Raw genomic sequence first — 18,222 nt, forward strand, 5'->3', positions numbered from 1 at the left:
TACTCTGTCTCTGTTACAGTTCATTTTGACTGCTTGTCTTTACTGTATTATTATTAGTCTGTAGCTTTGTATCATCATATTTAATTATTTCATGTCTGTACTTTTCTTAACCCTCCTGTTGTCCTCAGGTCAAGGAAGGACAGGAGGGAGGGAGGAAGGAAGGAACGAAGGAAGGAAGGAAGGAAGGAAAGGAGTAAGGAGGGAGGGCGGAAGGAAAAAAAGGAAGGAAGTAAAGGAGTAAGGAGGGAAGAAGGAAAGGAGTAAGGGAGGAAAAAAGGAAGGAAGGAACAAACGAAGGAAGGAAGGAAAGGAGTAAGGAGGGAGGGCGGAAGGAAAAAAGGAAGGAAGTAAAGGAGTAAGGAGGAAGGAAAGGAGTAAGGGAGGAAAGAAGGAAGGAAGGAGGGAAGGCAAAGGAGTAAGGGAGGAAATAAGGAAGGAAGGAATGATTAAGGAAGGTAGGAAGGAAGAAAGGGAGGAAAGAAGAAAGGAAGGAATGAGGAAGGAAGGAAGTAAGGAGAGAAGGAAGGAGGAAGGAAGGAAGGAAGGGAGGGAGGGAGGGAGGAAGGGAGCAAAGAAAGAGGGAAGGAGGGCAAGAACGAAGGAAAAATTAAGGAAAGACGGAACAGTCAACACGGGGACGACAGGAGGGTTAATTGACTGACTAAGTTAATTGATCTGTTGAGGGGGTTGTATTTCAGTTCCTGTCATTAATGCACTCATGGAGATACCGAAAAGTATTCATCATCACTGTTTGACAGATGATTCAGTCCTTGTTGTTGTTTTTGCAGTAATAACGTTGGGAGATGCTCATTTGTACTCATTTGTTTCCTCCACTGCAGTAAAACATTGAGTCTTCAGAAACTCCTGTAGGTTAAACTGAAAGGCTAAAAATGCCTCTACAATCACACTCTCTGTTGGACCCCGGCTCTCAATTTAAAATGAATATCTAATGTTCTCATGTCCACAAATAGGAGATTATTCAAATGCAACTCCTAAATAAAATATTGTTTTAGATTTAGGTTTAAGGCTGCAACTAATGATTATTTTTAATTATTGATTAGGGCTGGGCAATATATTGGTATTATCGATATCTTGATATGAGACTAGATATCGTCTTAGATTTTGGATATCGTAATATCGCGATATGCCATCAGAGTGTCTTTTCCTGGTTTTAAAGCTGCATTACAGTAAAATATGTAATTTCCTCAACTTACCAGACTGTTCTAGCTGTTCTGGTATTTACTTTTTACCCACTTTGACATTATATCCACATTACTGATGATTATTTATCAAAGATTTCATAGACAGTCATCTCTACAATATTGTTGTAATATCGATATCGAGGTATTTGGTATAAAATATTGTGATATGTGATTTTGTCCATATTGCCCAGCCCTATTATTGATTATTCTGTGGATGATTTTCTCTTTTAATCAATTATTTGTTTGGTGTTTAAAATCCCTCCCATAAAAAATGTGAAAAATGTCAACGAACCAAGCCTAAGATGCCGTCCTTAAATATCTTGTTTTTTCCTGGCTAACAGTCCACAACCCAAATATATTCAGTATACTGCTGTCTAGAGCTGGGCGATATGGACAAAATCAAGTATCACGATATTTTTGACCAAATACCTCGATATCGATATCGCAACAATATTGTAGATATGATTCTTGATGCTTTCACAGAATATTTACAATATGAAATGTTTGGTAAATAATCATCAGTAATGTGGATATAATGACAAAGTGAGTAAAGGGTAAAATATAACACAAGCTAGAGCTAGAACAGTCTGTTAAGTTCAGAAAATTACATCATATTACAGTAATGCAGCCTTTAAAACCAGGAAAAGACAACTCTGATGACATATCGCGATATTACGATATCCAAAATCTAAGACGATACCTAGTCTCATATCACGATATCGATATAATATCAATATATTTCCGAGCCCTACTGCTGTCAAATACTAAAGAAACCAGAATATATTCACATTTGAGAAGTGATCACTCTCTTCTTAGAAAAGGACTTCAGATGAAATAGCTGGCAATTAATTAACTAATTGGTAACTAATTGATTAATCTTCTCCAAAATGATCTTGACTCTTGGCAGCCTCAATGCTGAGAACCTAAAGTACAAAAGTACAGGTAAATATATTATAGTAAATAAACTGGTTTGCCATCTTAACCAAAGTCAGACAAGCTCAATACAACCTTTCTTTTCATTTAATTTAATTGTGCATCCATTACATTAATTGTTTGGTCTATAAAACATCAGGAAGTGCAGGGAGAAGTCACCAATAGTTTTGTTTATCTGAACAACCGTTAAATACAAAAATATCTACTATAACATTAACTTTAATCTACTGTAGTACCAACTGTAATACAAGGAAATGAGCAATCTCAGCTCTCTCGTTTCCAGCTGAAGCAGCTTTAACTCCCATAAACATCTTTGCACAGATGATAAATACAAAAAACAGGCAAATATATTATGGTAAAATATAAGTTTGCCATCTTAACCAAAGTAAGACAAGCTCAATACAACCATTTCATTTCATTTAATAATGCATCCATTACATAAATAGCTCAAAAACATGTGAAGCTTCTACAGAAAGCAGAAGAGCTTCAGCCAAAATTGTCAAGATGAGCATACAAGTACGCCGCTCCATTACGTTGCTGGTTTTGTGAAAGTATCCAGCGAGGGTCCTCTTGACAGGAGTGCCTCCTCCCTTTAATTTACTGCCTGGGAAACACAACACCTCCGACACGCTGCTCAGACTGCAGCTGACTCCACAGGAGGTAGAAACCCACATTAAATCTGACTGATTTACATGTTTGAAGTACCGAGGTGAAGGTGCTTCTCATCTTAATGTTTTGACAGTAGATACTAAATCAAAATAGTCAATGCATTTAGACATTTATGAACATTCACTTATGAGTTTCATGATTCAGAAATGTTAAGTCACTCATGATTTTTGAGACTAAATCTGCAACTAATAAATATCTTTATTGATTAATCTCCAGACTGTTTCCTCCATTAATTGTTTGGTGTATAAAAACATCAGGAAATGCAGGGAGAAGTCACCAATGGTTTTGTTTATCCGAACAAACGTTAAATACAAAAATATCTACTATAATATTAACTATAATCTACTGTAGTACCAACTGTAATACAAAGGAAATGCTCTCAGCTCTCTCGTTTCTGGTTGAAGCGGCTTCAACTCCCATAAAGGAAGTTCATCAGTTCAACGAGGAAATATACTAAAGCCCAGAGTCCAAATGTGATTATATAAAATTCACAGATACGGGCAAAAAATGAAAGCAGGTGAAAAATCAAAGGTCAGAAATGAAAATGATTTGCATACTTTGAGCGGTCATTATAAGATTTATTGTTACGTTTGTGTGAGACGAAGTGCTGCGATATCTGCGAAATCTGCAACTGCGAATCTGAGATTACCTATCTGACACACCTATCTGCGATATCTGTGACTTCCTATATGCAACTGTGATACCTGCAACTGCAATATCTGCGTCTACCTATCTGCGACTGCGAATCTGCAATTGCATATCTGCATCTGCAATATCTGCACAAGAACAAAGATACTTTAGTAAATAAGGGTGATTGTAAAAATAATCAAAACCAAATTAATGAAATACTAACAAATTAAAACCTTAAGCAATTAAAATTTAGTAAATTGCGGTTAACAGGTCGGGTTCAGTAACCTGCTGAGCTTTGAGGGGACAGGCGGATGTGTGTTTGCAAAACTGGACCCATGTAAGACTCTGCTGAAGAGGACTGAAACCTACAGCTCATGTCTACGTGTTGGTGACTCAAACACACACATACACACACACACACACACACAGGTGAGGTTTACATCGGGGCTGACATCTGAAGCAGACGTTCAGTGCCGACTTCTTGCACAAGGTAAGACCCCAAAGTCAACGGCAGTAATCTGAGACGCCAACTTCACACAACAAGGTCAAGATTAGAAAACCAAAGATTTGATATCAGCTTTCCAGACTGCAAAGTTCATGAAAACGCTGAGCTGTTTTCTGGAAACCAAAACAGTCGGTGTGAAAGTAGAGCAGAGCCCATAAATCTAAACTAGTCTCCCATCGTTGAAACTCTCCCAGGTCTTTGACACCTTCATTAACAGCTCGTTAGGAACCTATCGCACACTCAGCAAACTTACCCAACACCAGCATCGGTTGAAGTGATTGAAGTGATCTTGAGCCAAAAGTTCAGCTTACACTCGAAAAAATCCTCAGAAAGTAGGTCCGGACATTACAGTCATTATTTTCTAATTAAGCGGCCGGCTTTCCTCTCCGGAGCCGAGGTCACAGCAAGGCGACAAACTAATTAAAACCGGGATATTGCTGTGACTAAAAATAAACGAGGCTCTCCCAGCAGCCCTGAAACTGACCTTTACAGAGCGATGAGGCATTTTTAGCCTCCGAGTGTCGGGAGTCTGCAGAAGGAGGTGCAACATGTGGTGATGGTCGCATTCATCGCCCGCCACCATCATATCAGTTCACCTCTGTCAGACAGTCCAGACCGTGTGAACACGCCCGACTTCTCACCTGATGGATCACTAAGTGACAGCGCAGCGCATCAAACCAGAATACTTGTTGGGGTCTGGTTATTTGGGGGTTAAGGGGAGTTTTTCCTTGCCGCTGTCGCCAAGTGCTGCTCATTGGGGGGGATGTTGGGTCTCTTTAAATAAAGAGTTCAGTCTAGACTTGCTGAAAACTGCCCTGAGACTCTTCTGTTGAGATTTGACACTATATAAATAAGACTGACTTGACTTATATTCTGTCTGTAGCAACAAGAACTAAAAATGATCTAGTTGGGCCGCTGGACGATATGATCAAAATCTTGTATCTTGATAACGATACCTATCCCGATAAAGCACATCTTAACACAATCAATAATGCAGCGCAGCAGAGGAGAGACAGACGCAGTGAAGCCAACAACTGATCTACAAGCCATCAAAACCACACATTACACCTTGTAGATCAGTTGTTTTAGACGACTTAGACACTCCAGGTTGTTTTTGATTGTTTTTTTTGCAAAGTGAAGAACATACTCAATAACGTCAACTCGCACATCATTAAAACTACGATTAGGACATCATCATAGACAATATCGATCTATCTAGTGATGTAAACGTGTAGTAAATGCTTCATTAGATTCATAATCTTAGTATTACTCAAGTTAAGTTTAGTCAGTTAAATGGAGAAAATCTGAGAGGGTGCATAAAGGACCAGTATAAGATAAATAAGGAGTTTTTAAAACTGGAAATCATGCAAATATATTCCAGTAGAGCCCCAGAATATCAATATAGAGCTGGAGATGTGCAGAATATGTGTCCTGTTTTAAAAAAGTACATTTCTGGAACTGTGTCAGTAGTAAAACTGAGGTAAAGAAAAGACAAAATACTGAAAAGTCAATGCTGTCAGCTCTGATTGTACCAGCAGCTCTGATTTTCAATATTCAAAACAAACATAGAACGGTTCTTCAACTGTCTTATAACAAATAATCACACTCAAAGATGTAAAATAGTGACTTAGAGACACTAATGTTGTGTTTTTTCCATGTGATGAAATGATATTTATTGATACTTACAGTGCGAGCACATGTCGAGGGCGTAACTGGCTTCATTTCCCTGAAAAAGACAAAAGATGAAGACAATAAAAACCAGCGTTCAACACTAAAAGGAAAGTGTTTTTAATTTATACCCAAAGGAGCAAAGTGTTTTATACTTTATGTGTACTCAGTTTAAATGGGGTAACTGGGTTTTTGGCCCGTAGCGCAGCCAGCAGCCCATCAGTTAATGACACTGAAGCATTAACTGGATTCACTGGCAGCCAGATTTACATCGCTCTGTTCTTATAAAAGTGCTTACAGGGTTTAGACCATAGACTGTATATAAGAAATGGACGTAACATCCGTGACGTCACCCATTGGTTTGTGGACTGCTGCTCGGAGGCCATTTCAGGTGCATGCTGGCAAAAATAAAAACATGGATTCTACTTATATGGGCATCAGGAGGAGCATGAGGCGCCCTCCTGAACCTGTGAACCAATCAACCTGTCAATCACCACGTAGCCACGCCCTAATGCATACCCTGCTTTATCGTCACATATAAAATCAGGGAGGCCAAAATGTCCCAAATGAACATCATACTGCATTGAAGAAGGCTTTAAACTAGCGATTGAGACCATAAACACATTTTGAAAACGTTTACTGAGGTTAGAAATCAAGTGAGAAGTTGGTGAATTCTCCATTGACTTGTATAGAGACGGAAGTCCTTTTGACACCAAAACGGTCGCCCCCTGGTGGCCTTTTGATAGAATGCAGTTTTAAATTACTTCCACGTTGGCATCATTTCAGAGGACTGGAACTCTCCGCCTGGGTTTAGACCGGCTAATCAATCAATCAACTTTATTTATATAGCAGCTGTTATTCAGGTTAATGTAGTTCAAAGTGCTTCACAGTTGATAATAAGACAGAACGAGTGATAATATAAAGAAAAGGAACAAAAAACTAAGAATAATTTGAGGTCAATGCACTCGAGGGAAAATAAGACTGATAAAAAAAAGGTAATAAATAAATAAAAATAAAGAGATTAAGAGAAAAAGTTTATTAAAGGTTGCGTATATTGAATAAAAAACTAGGTTAAATAAAGATTAAAAAGATTAGATTAAAATAAGATTAAAAAGACAAAAGAAACAGACTAAAGTGACGATCGCTGTCCAACATACCTACTGTGACGTGAGCAGCTCTCACCTTTAACATCTCTTTTCAAAATGACGTTAAAGACGAGTTTCCGTGCTTAAAAACTTCAGGTAATTACTTATAATCTGCTGGTTAACCTTCACATACTGCTCATGTACAACCTTGTCATGTTTAGTCCCAAATTTAGGGACAACAACTCATTCATCACTCACAGATAAAGAGCGAGATTAATCCTTAATGAAGCTTTCAGGGAGCAGAGAGAGTTGTTTTTTTTATAATTCAGCTGCAACCAAATGTGCTTAACCCTTAAATACATGTTCAGGGTCCAATTTGACCCATTTTTTTAACATTTAAGAGCTGTAAAAACACTGTTAGCCAGACTTTTACCTCATGTGACCCCAAATATAGAAACATGTAAATAAAATGCATCTTTTTTTGAAGTTTCCTGCAGCTGTTGCACATTTTTATATATGCAAATGTACAAGTTTTACCCAAAAATCAGCATTAAAACAAGTTGAATTCATCATAATCTATAAAATGTTCTCCTGGATCATAAAATAGTGATTGCAAATGTCATTTTTTTTCATAAGATTAATCAAATGAATGAATGTGAATTGGTGTACAGACTAATTATGGGGCAGAATATAAATGTAATAGTATGTAAATGGTTAAAAAGTTGAAATATTTCTTTTTATTCGGCATATTATGGGTCATATTAGGAGAAGTCATCAAATTTCAGGCTAAAATCTGAAAGTATTTAGTTGTATTTACTGCTCTCACATGTAAAAATGGGGCAGATTGAACCCAGAACAGTATGTGGGTTAATTTCGGACACTGATGCACTGAGAGAAATCTGCTCAATCACCTCAAACACAAACACAGAGTGAGTTGAACTCTTCATTAAAACATGAGAGCGACAGAATGATCTGGACTGTGCCAGAGCTGGAAATGAGGCCAACGTCTCGTCTCTCTGGGACTCGACACAAACTGAAACAGGCTGCAGATTTTCTCCTCGACCGCCCTCCAACACTGAACCACCATCATCTATCTTTATATATCTTCATTTCATCATCATCATCATCATCATCATCATCTGAAGGCTGCTGATTTCTGGCCTGTAATAAAGTGACTGACTATTTACTGCAGAGATATATTCTGTCTTTATCGAATGTTTCTGCTGATCTTTGTGAAACTGACTGAGGTAATATAAAAGGTTTATTCTTTATTTATAATCAATAGAGCCCAACTGATATCGGTCTATGTCAGATATATCGGTATCAGTGTTTATATTGTCTGATATGTGCCGATATATCTAATTCAAGCTTAATGTGTCAGTAATAAATAAGGGTTAAGGTAAGATGATCAATTCAAATATATCTTTAAATTAGTCTTAAAAGCAGCATCAGGTTTGTTAAAATGTACATTTAGTATTTTTGTTGGTTTTATATCATTTGAAATGACATTTGCACCATTTTTTACCAAAAGTAAGACTGAATGCTCCTGAAAATGTCAAATGGTGTAACCACAAAAGAATGATAACTATTACATATTTTATCCTCCTACAGTGTATTTAAGTGGACTGTGAGCTGAACACGTCTCTGCTAAATGTTGGGCAATTAATTGAAAAATAATCGAAACCGACATTTAGAAACTCTAATGGACTTAATCTTGCTCATGTCAATTAATGGTGGTGTTCACTGTTGCCATGACAGCAAAGGTTGCATATCTTTATCATTCGTCTCCAGTGATCATTTGAACCCAAACCATGATCTTTACATAGTTCTGATCAAGTAAACTAGACATTAACCACAGCGGCACACCTTAAAACATCATTATTTTACCTCGATTACGATTAATAAAGGATTATCTCCTCCCTTGATGAACAATGATGTATTTTCACAGTTTCTTTTGTTTTGTATTTCACACATGAGGATCTTTAGGGAGGTAAAATAATGATGTTTTAACCCTCCTGTTGTCCTTTGAGTCAAGGAAGGATGGAAGGGAGGAAAAAGGAAGGAAAGGAGGGAGGAGGGGAGGGAGAAAAAAGGAAAGGAGGGAGGGAAGGAGGGAAGGAATGAAGGAAGGAAGAATGGAGAGAGGGAGGAAAGAATGAAAGGAGGAAGGAAAGGACAGAAGGGAGGAAGAATGGAAGGAAAGGAGGAAGGAGAGGAGAAGGAAGGAAGGAAAGGAGGGAGGAAGGAATGAAGGAAGGAAGAATGGAGGGAGGGAGGAAAGAAGGAAGGGTGGAAGGAAAGGAAGGAAGGAAAGGAGGGAGGAAGGAAGGAGGGAAGGAAGGAGGGATGGGGGAGGAAAGAAAGATAGAAGGAGGGAGGGAGGGGGGAAGGGAGGAAAGAAGGAAGGATGGACAGAAGGAAGGAAGGAAGAAAGGGAGCAAAGAAGGAACAGTGAAAACAGACTGGTGTGACGCTGTGGTTAATGTCTAGTTTACTTGATCAGAACTATGTAAAGATCATGGTTTGGGTTCAAATGATCATTAAAGATATGCAACCTTTGCTGTCATGGCAACAGTGAACACCACCATTAATTGACATGATCGACTCGAGTTTCTAAATGTCGGTTTCGATTAATTGCCCAGCCCTATTGTATATCTTTCAGTATGATGTGTATTATATAACACTGTAAATTAATATCTTATCTTATTATAAAAGGTTATCAGGTGGTTTGGATGAACTCTGAGCTCACAGTTAATAATCATGTTTGTCAGTTTAATTGAAGCTGATTGGTTGCTGAGCCTCTTTCTCCTCTGTGCTCCTCACAAAGCAGCCGATGTTTCACTCATATCTGAATAACGATAAATAACGATGTATTAAAAGCTTCACCGGTGTTAGAAACATCTCGGTTTGTCGTCTCTTGCTCCTGTCAATCACACGGCTGTGAAACCGCTGTTAGAAATTAAAACAAACTATCATCGTCTTCCTTTCCACACACAGCAAACACGAAGGAATCGTTTATGAATCTTAAAGCTAAAATTAAAACGTGTGTGTGTGTATATTTAGCGGAGGTGGGGAAGCCCTCCTCAGCTCAGTTTACTCGCCGAGTTTATTTGAATCTCTGACATCAATCTGACATTTTATCACAGTGAGAGCGTCGGTGACTTACTGTCTGCAAGACTCAACCTCAACATCCATCCGCTGTCACTTTATCAGCTTTTAAACATTAATTTAGGGTTTTTTATTTAAAAGCAGAAAGCGACAGGAAACAGGAAGAGTTATGCTGCAACAACGAATCGATAAAATGGATAAAATCAATTGTTTTAGTGTGTTTTTTATTCTTGGTTAACACTGCTGAACGGTAATACTGATTTATAAGTGGGCTCTTTTTGGGTGAAACAGGTTTTTTATTACCAATATGTTATAGTTCGCGATATATAATATAACTCTTTTTAATTTATATACTAAAATCATCACTGGATGTTGAAACAAATCCTGTTAAATTTGCATTTTTCTTTATTATTTATTGTTCCAACAGCTCAGGTCCCTTTAAACAACAGATAATACATCTTTCTTCTATAGTATACATGTCTATGTTTTTTGTGTTAAAGCGATTTGACGTCAACATTTAGTTGTTTTGTTTAAATTATTATTTTAATATTACTTCCAAGCAGATTTCCATCCACACAGTTAAATATCTTCTGTCCCTTCTTCCAGTCAGCAATCATTCAGGACAGAAACTAAGTAATTAATTAGTTGTTTCGTCTATTAAATGCCAGAAACTGTTTCCAAAATGCAACATTAAACATTCAGTTTGGTCCAAAAGCAAAAAGAGTCTGTTTACTTTCATAAAAGACCAAAAGAAACCAGAAAATATTCACATTGAAGAAGCTGGAATCAGAGTTGTTTAAGCTTTCTCTTCATCTATAAAATGTCAGGAAATCGTGACATGAGGCTCGATATCGTAGGTATCTTAGCAGGAAACACTTCCGTCCTCATTCGGAGCTTAACTTCAACAAAATTCAACTCACGCTAAAGCAATAACTAGCGCTATAGGAGCATTCGTATGCATCAGACATGCTGCGGTAAGGACAGATACTCAGGATAGATTTCATCTTGTGGTCGACGTCGCAGAAGCTCCTGAACATCGTGGATCTAACAGTTCCACGGGAATCTGCAGTCGATGAAGCCTTTGGGCCTGATTTACTAAGATCCCAAATAAAGGTACTAAATTGCGTGCACAGTGCAATAGATTGAGCGTTTAGTTAGCGTGCGTTTTGCAGCTGATCTACTAAGAATAACTGCGTAAATGACAACAGGTGCAGACAGCAGTATTTAAATGAGGGTTTTGTGTCTTTATGGAGAGTTTGGACGAGCAAAAAGCTGCAAGAACAAAATGAAATGTGATCAGGTTCTAGTGGAAGAGGTTAACTAATATATTGAGTTATAACAACAACTAATATTACCAGAAAAACCCACATATGGGAGAGTATTAGTGAAAAAGTCAATGCTGTTAGTAAAACCACAAATATTCCACTTAAAAAATATTAACATGGGTAGAAAACCCATTCTCTGTGTATTCTGTCATTGTGCCTCTGTCTCCTCGTCTCCATAGTAACAGCAGGTTAATATCTGCCTTTCAAAGGTATTATTTATAGACGCAGTTAGCATCAGGTTTGGTAAATCACAATGTGAGTGCTAAATAACGTAGTTGCATTTTCTCCTCCCTGTATTTTGCACACTGGGGTTGAAACGCCTCATATTACATTCATTACGGTAAACTGCTAATATTACATTCATTAATATAAACTACTAAATGGACAGTGGGTATTATCTTGCACATTTGAAAGACGCAAACCTCAGTGTGCTGCATTAGTAGATCAGCTTGCACATTTTTTGCGGGTGATGTCAAGTTTGCACACGTTTCTACACACGCAGACCTTTTGTGAATCAGACCCTATGAATGCAAAAGCCTGAAATACGCAGAACTAGCAGCCGAGACAGAGCTGCGTGGCTGGCGTACGCAGGTGCCCCCAGTAAGGGTCGGCTGCAGAAGGTTTGTTGCCACATCAACAACAAGGCTCCTGAAGAGCATGGGGGTCCGAGGTCAGACCCTCCGACAAGCTGTGAAAAGTCTTACGGAGACGGCAGAGCGAGGAAGGACGGCTAGATGTTGATATGAGGGGCAGAAGCAGAGAGGGGGGAACACCTGATGACCCCAATGAAACGATTGCCCCTCCCTCAAACACATCAGAGATTAAGTGATCGCCCCACTCAGGACACAAACACAAGGTAAATGCTGCTTATTCGTAGGGTTGTAACAACAAGTCCTATGAGCTAAACCAATTGTTCACTGATGCCTATATGCATGTTTTAATTTAGTTTTAGTTTTGTTGTGAACGTGAATATCATCCTCAATGAAGAGTGCACACTGCAGCTACTAGATGGTTCTTTTGTTTACAGTAAGTTTCTAATTTTGACAGTAAGGCCTTAGTGTGGTACATTACAAACAGCTGATGGAGATTATATCACTCATTAATAGTCTAAACGGCTTCTGTGCTAAAAGGAACAAAAATATATATATTGAGAATCAAATCATGAGCTTAAAAGTGAAAATTAAATCGAATCAAGGATTTGGAGAATGGTGACGCCCCTACACTGCAGTAATAGTAGAAACACAGGCAGAGGCATGATCAACCTCCGTCAGGGCGCCTGGATGAGGGAGTCTGTTGTAGGACCAGAAACACCCAAACAAACCGTTTTACCTTTTATACAACTGATGATGTTCAAGCAGCTGCATCAGAACTGCTTTACCATGTTTTAAGTTTTTCAAGTACTCAATGCACCAAAGTAAAACATGTGACTGTTATACTCATATATAATATATTATGAGACATTTAATATAATATAATATAATATCAGACACATAATAATGCAAAAGCAGGATTTTACTTTCATTTTGAAGTAATTTATAAAGGACTGTAAATAATGATTAGTTTCATTATAGTTACAACTGCTGATGATACTTTAATTAATAAGTTGATTGTTGGTTGGTTATGTGAAAAATTTGCTATAGAAATAGAAATACAGATGATTCTAATTATTATTATATTAAGATAAGGAAATGGGACGTTTATTTTGAAGTAATCTATATAAAACTGCAACTAATGATTAGTTTCGTTATATTTAAGTTAAGTCGATTAGTTGCTTATGTAAAAAAAAGTGCTGTAGAAATAAATACTATTATCATTATTATGATTATGCAGAAATGTGACGTTTATTTTGAAATCAGCACTGCAACTAATGAGTAGTTTAATCATTATAGTTCAAACTGCTGATTACTTTTTACTTTAACTAATAAGCTGATTGGTTGGTCATGTTAAAAAGGTCCTACAGAAAATATTTATTTTTATTATTTAATTTTTATATTATTAAGATACGAAAATTTGGCGATTATTTTGAAATCAGCCTCCAACACTTCCGGCGTCACTCCGCTTCGTCCAGCTTGACGCAGCTCTGCAGCTAGCTAACCCAAGCTAACAGGCTAGCCGCTAGCTTTGGAGGCTTTTCTACTTACGAAGCGATAAAATGACGTTAATCTGAACGCTAATGTTTGATAGAGTGTGATGTTTAAAGCACGTTAACGCCACCATAATAAACCAATACTGTCATTAAAATAAAATAAATCACGATTTTATATATTAGCACCGATGCTAACGGTGGCTAAGCTAACAGGCTGCAGGGTTGGTTTTCTGTTTTATTTATTTAAAGATTAAAACATGTCGCAGGTTCTTACCATGTTGCTGCCAGATGGTGTTTGAGCTTCTGCAGGAGGAGAGTTAAAGCTGCGGCTCCGTTAACCGGTAAATGTTAGGATTTAAGAGAGAAAGAGAGAAAGAGAGAGAGAGAGGAGGAGGAGAGGTGTTTGTGACAGCCGAGAAAAGAGTCACTGCAGAGAGGAGGGGGGGAGGAGGGAGAGAGAGAGGGAGGGGGAGGGAGAGAGGAGGAGGGAGAGAGAGAGGGAGGGGTGGAGGGAGGAGGAGGGAGAGAGAGAGGGAGGGAGGGGGAGGGAGAGAGGAGGAGGGAGAGAGATAGGGAGGGGGAGGGAGAGAGGAGGAGAGAGAGGGAGGGGGAGGGAGAGAGATAGGGAGGGGGAGGGAGAGAGGAGGAGGGAGGGGGGAGGGAGAGAGAGAGGGGGAGAGAGAGGGAGGGGGAGGGATAGAGAAGGAGGGAGAGGGGTAGGGAGAGAGAGAGGAAGGGATAGAGAGAGAGGGAGGGAGGGAGAGAGGGAGGGAGAGAGAGAGGAAGGGATAGAGAGAGGGAGGGAGGGGGAGGGAGGGGGGGGGGGATAGAGAAGGAGGGAGAGGGGTAGGGAGAGAGAGAGGAAGGGATAGAGAGAGAGGGAGGGAGGGAGAGAGGGAGGGAGAGAGAGAGGAAGGGATAGAGAGAGAAGGAGGGGGGATAGAGAAGGAGGGAGAGAGAATAAGAGAGGGAGAGCAAGGGGGAGAGAGAGAGGGAGGGAGAAAGAGAAAGAAGGAGGGAGAGAGGTAGGTAGGGAGAAAAAGAGGGAGAGAGGGAGGGAGGGAGGGAGGGAGGAGGAAAGAGAGAGAGAGAGAGATTTATTGGTTTATTGCTCATCGGTCCAGCAGAGGGCAGCAGAGAGTCAACACTTCATATTTTACGTTTTATTTTGTCTTTAATGTTTGTTTGTTTCTTGATTGTAAGACATTTTGTGTTTTATGTAATTTTTTAGTTTTTATGTCTATGTTTGTGTATTTCATTATTTATTTATTATTTATTTATTTTTTATTTATTTATTATTTATTTATTATTTATTTATTATTTATTTATTATTTATTTATTTTTTATTTTTTATTTTTTATTTTTTATTTTTTATTTTTTATTTTTTATTTTTTATTTTTTTATTTATTTATTGTTATTATTTGCTTTTAAAATGTATTATTATTATTAGTATGAATTTTATTAGTATTATTATTATCATTAAGTATTATACATTTTCCACATCTATGTATGAATGAACAAGACTAAAAAGTAACACACTAAAACAGATATTTCTTATAATTACATCAACATTTTGGTTGCTTAATTCTTTGCATGTAAAATCATAACATGGAAAGTAACTATTATCTACAGATAAATATAATAGTAAAAGTAATTAGTCGTGTTATAAACTAAAACATATAAGTTTATATTTGACTGCGACTGATACAGAAAGTACTGGTTCATATACTGGTTTTATAAACAGTGAAGGTGAAGATCGCATTAAGTAAACATCGTAATAAATTTAAAAAACACAACAAATAAACAGATAATATTTGGCTAAATGAATCCAGCTGTGCACTCAAAGTGAAAACTGAACATAAAGACTCTGCGATAAGCAACGTGTCTCAATAATAAGACTCCTGTTGTCCTCGAGTCAAGGAAGGAAGGGAGGGAAGGAGGAAGGAAGGGAGGAAGGAAGGGAGGAAGGAAGAAAAGAAGGAAGGAAGAAAAGAAGGAAGGATGGAGGGAGGGAGAAAGGAAAAGAGGTAGGGAGGAAGGAAGGAAAGAAGGACAAAGGAAAGAAGGGAGGAAGGGATGGAGGAAGGAAGTAATTAAGGAAGGAAGAGAGGAGGGAAGGAAGGAAAGAAGGAGGGAGGGAAGAAGGAAGGAAGGAAGGAAGGAAGGAAAGGAGGAAGGAAGGAAGGAATGAGGGAAGGAGGGGAGGAAAGAGAGAGAGAAGGAGGGAGGAAGGACAGACGGAAGGAAGGGAGGAGGGAGGGAGGAAAGGAAAGAAGGAAGGGAGGAAGGAAACGAAGGAAGGACGGAGGAAAGACAGAAGGAAGGAAAGAAGGAACAGGGGTAGACTTGTTGGTTTCCATAAAATGTGAGAACATGGACGAACCAGCCAACTGGAGGACTCTCTGATAAATTTCTGCAGTTTCTGATCTTATACTGAAATGTTATAAATTGGTCCTTTTGTCCCTGTACTCAATAAATTGGTGAGATCACCTCTTGCACTTATTACTTATGCATAAACTTCTTTATTTCTGATTGTTAAAATAATGATGGAAAGTACATTTACTCCAGTAGTGTACTGTAGTGGATACTTGTACTTTACTTTGAGTATTTCCATGAGGTGCTACTTTGCACTTCACTACATTTATTTGGCAGCTTGATGACGTCGGCCTTATGATCAATTACACTTCATGTTTAAGGTTTAAATCAGTGGTTACCGACATTTTCAGCTTGTCTCTAGTTGTGTCTCTTTGTCGTGTTTCAGATGTCTGTGATTTGTTTGCAGTTCGATTTGCATGGTTTCAAATACATAACAGTTTGAGGCCCAAAGAGGTGAAACTGTCCAATATTTAACAGAAATGAAAAATGAACCTAAATTTAAATATCAGACATTTGTTTTTTCTTCTTTCCTACCTAATCTATCATCTGAAGACCCCCTTAGATTTATCTTAAGACCTTCACAAAGCAGTTCACACCAGCTCCACCTCAAACAGCTACAACTATATAAAATGTTATAAAATGGTGCTTATTTATTCACTCCTCAGTATCAACACTGTACTTTGTTCATTATATTTGATAAATCAATCACAGCCTTGCTTTTGCAAAACAAGTACTTTTATTTTACTTTAAGTAAATGTAGCTGGTAATACTTTTACTTAAGTTGGGTCTTTCATGCAGAACTTTTTTACACTGTAGTATTGATACTTTTACGCAAAGGTGCAGTGTGTAAGATGTATTGCCCTCTAGTGGTCAAGTTGAAGGTTGCAACCAACTGATACTACCTCGCCCTCCTTTTTCCAATCATGTAAGAGAATCTATTGGCGCTTTTCATCTACACAGTTTCAGCACGACTCGCCTCGCCTCGGCTCGGTTCCTTTTCCATTACAAAAAAGTACCTACTCAACGTGGGCGGGGTCGTCATAGCACGGCTCCGCGAAACTGCCGTGACTTCGTTTTATACGCGACACAAAACACATAAACAATGGAGGACATGGAGGCAGTGGTGTACTTGCTGCTGTTTGAGGCTTTCTGTCTCACACAAAGCAAGAAAATTGAGCCGTATAGCTGTAACTATGGTTGTAACGCTGCTGCCGGTATTTAAAAATGCCGGGTTTGATTCTTGTGTGGGACGGCTCATGACGCTACCAGCGACAACTACCAATCAGCGGCCAGCAGTGTGTCAACGTCACATTTTAATACCGGCTCGGCTCGCTTGGAACCTCACCAGAGCAGGTACTAAAAAAGTATCAGGTACCAGGTACTTTCCGAGGCGAGTCTAGTCGAGGCGAGTCGTGCTGGAACGGTGTAGTGGAAAAGCGCCACAAGGTAGCCTCTTTATGGCAAACTCTCAAAAAATGTTAGAGTCCCTCTGTAGAGCCACTGATTGTGTTTGTTCTGAGCTACTGTAACGCCAAAAATATGGTGACGGGCTCAATGGAAGAGGACCTGCTCCCTCTGTAGATATAAAGACTCATTCTAAGGCAACAAAAACACAACAACGCTTATTTTCGTGGGATTATTCACTAATTAAAACACACTTTTGAATACGTCTGTCCTGCTAGATGCTACTAAATTCTACAAACTGCACCTTTAAGAATCAGAGCACTCCTACCACCACTGCTGCTGCTGCTGCTGCTATCAAACTCATATTTACTGCTTCTGTAAATATCTGAACTAACTCCTCCTTGGCCGGCAGCCACAAGAAGAAGAAGCACAGACCAGACTGCTAGTTGTTGTTGTTTCCTCAAACAGCGTTGAGTGTTTTCGGTTGTTTTTCCAATTTAATAACATAACATGTAACACATAAAATAGCCAGAACTTTAACAATGATGAACATACTTTTATACACTGATTTTTCTCTCTCTCTCTCACAAATACACTCATACAGTTAATAAATAAGGTAAAATGCTTCTTCTTCGTCTGTACTCAGGTGTCTTCCATCCTGGTCTTCAGCTGACACCATGCTAGCTGGTGCGTCTCCCGCCTTGTGCTGCGATGAAATTTTAAGTTATCGAGGGGAATTGCTCAAAAAACCTAAAGGCTTCTTTTTTGACTGCACCTTAAAGGAACAGCTGGTAATCCAGAAAGTCACATGAGAAGATTACCGTCTGTCAAAGACAGAGAAAAGGCCGTAGTTAGTCTAGTTTAGCTCAAAAAAGACTGGAAGCAAGGGGAAATCGATTGCCTAGCTCAGTCAAAAGTGCACAAAACTACTATCTAAAAACTTATATATTGAGCAGGTCTAGAGACAGAAATGTAGACATAGCAGCTTTAGCCATAGTTAGCATTGGAGCCATTTGTGGACCAACAACTACTGAGTAAGAAGACCTGAATTCATGGTGGACTAAAAGATGTAACTCAATTGCTCTGTCTCAAATCTCTTCTTCTGTACTTACACTTAATATTCTGAGGTCATAAGTGTGTTTTTTGCACTAAGCACCACTATACTGTTGTCACATATAAGCCATCAGTAGGTTTATTGGGTTAATTTAACAGTCTGTAATGATTTGGTGCC

At 38.6% G+C, this 18,222-nt stretch overlaps 1 protein-coding gene across 1 annotated transcript in view; it reads right to left on the bottom strand.

The window, feature by feature from the left end:
• Positions 1–13,627, bottom strand: part of LOC134000119 (calcineurin subunit B type 1-like) — a 31,893-nt gene extending 18,266 nt beyond the window's left edge. Inside the window, exons 1-2 of the mRNA XM_062439436.1 lie at positions 13,486–13,627; positions 5,626–5,665 (exon numbers count right to left, since the gene is read on the bottom strand). Coding sequence (XP_062295420.1) covers positions 5,626–5,665; positions 13,486–13,488 — 43 coding nt within the window. The 5' untranslated portion in view covers positions 13,489–13,627. The remainder of the gene's footprint in view (positions 1–5,625; positions 5,666–13,485) is intronic.
• Positions 13,628–18,222: the final 4,595 nt, after the last annotated feature.

Source organism: Scomber scombrus, chromosome 2 (genome assembly GCF_963691925.1).
Source record: "Scomber scombrus chromosome 2, fScoSco1.1, whole genome shotgun sequence".
In the NCBI taxonomy this organism is placed as follows: domain Eukaryota; kingdom Metazoa; phylum Chordata; class Actinopteri; order Scombriformes; family Scombridae; genus Scomber; species Scomber scombrus.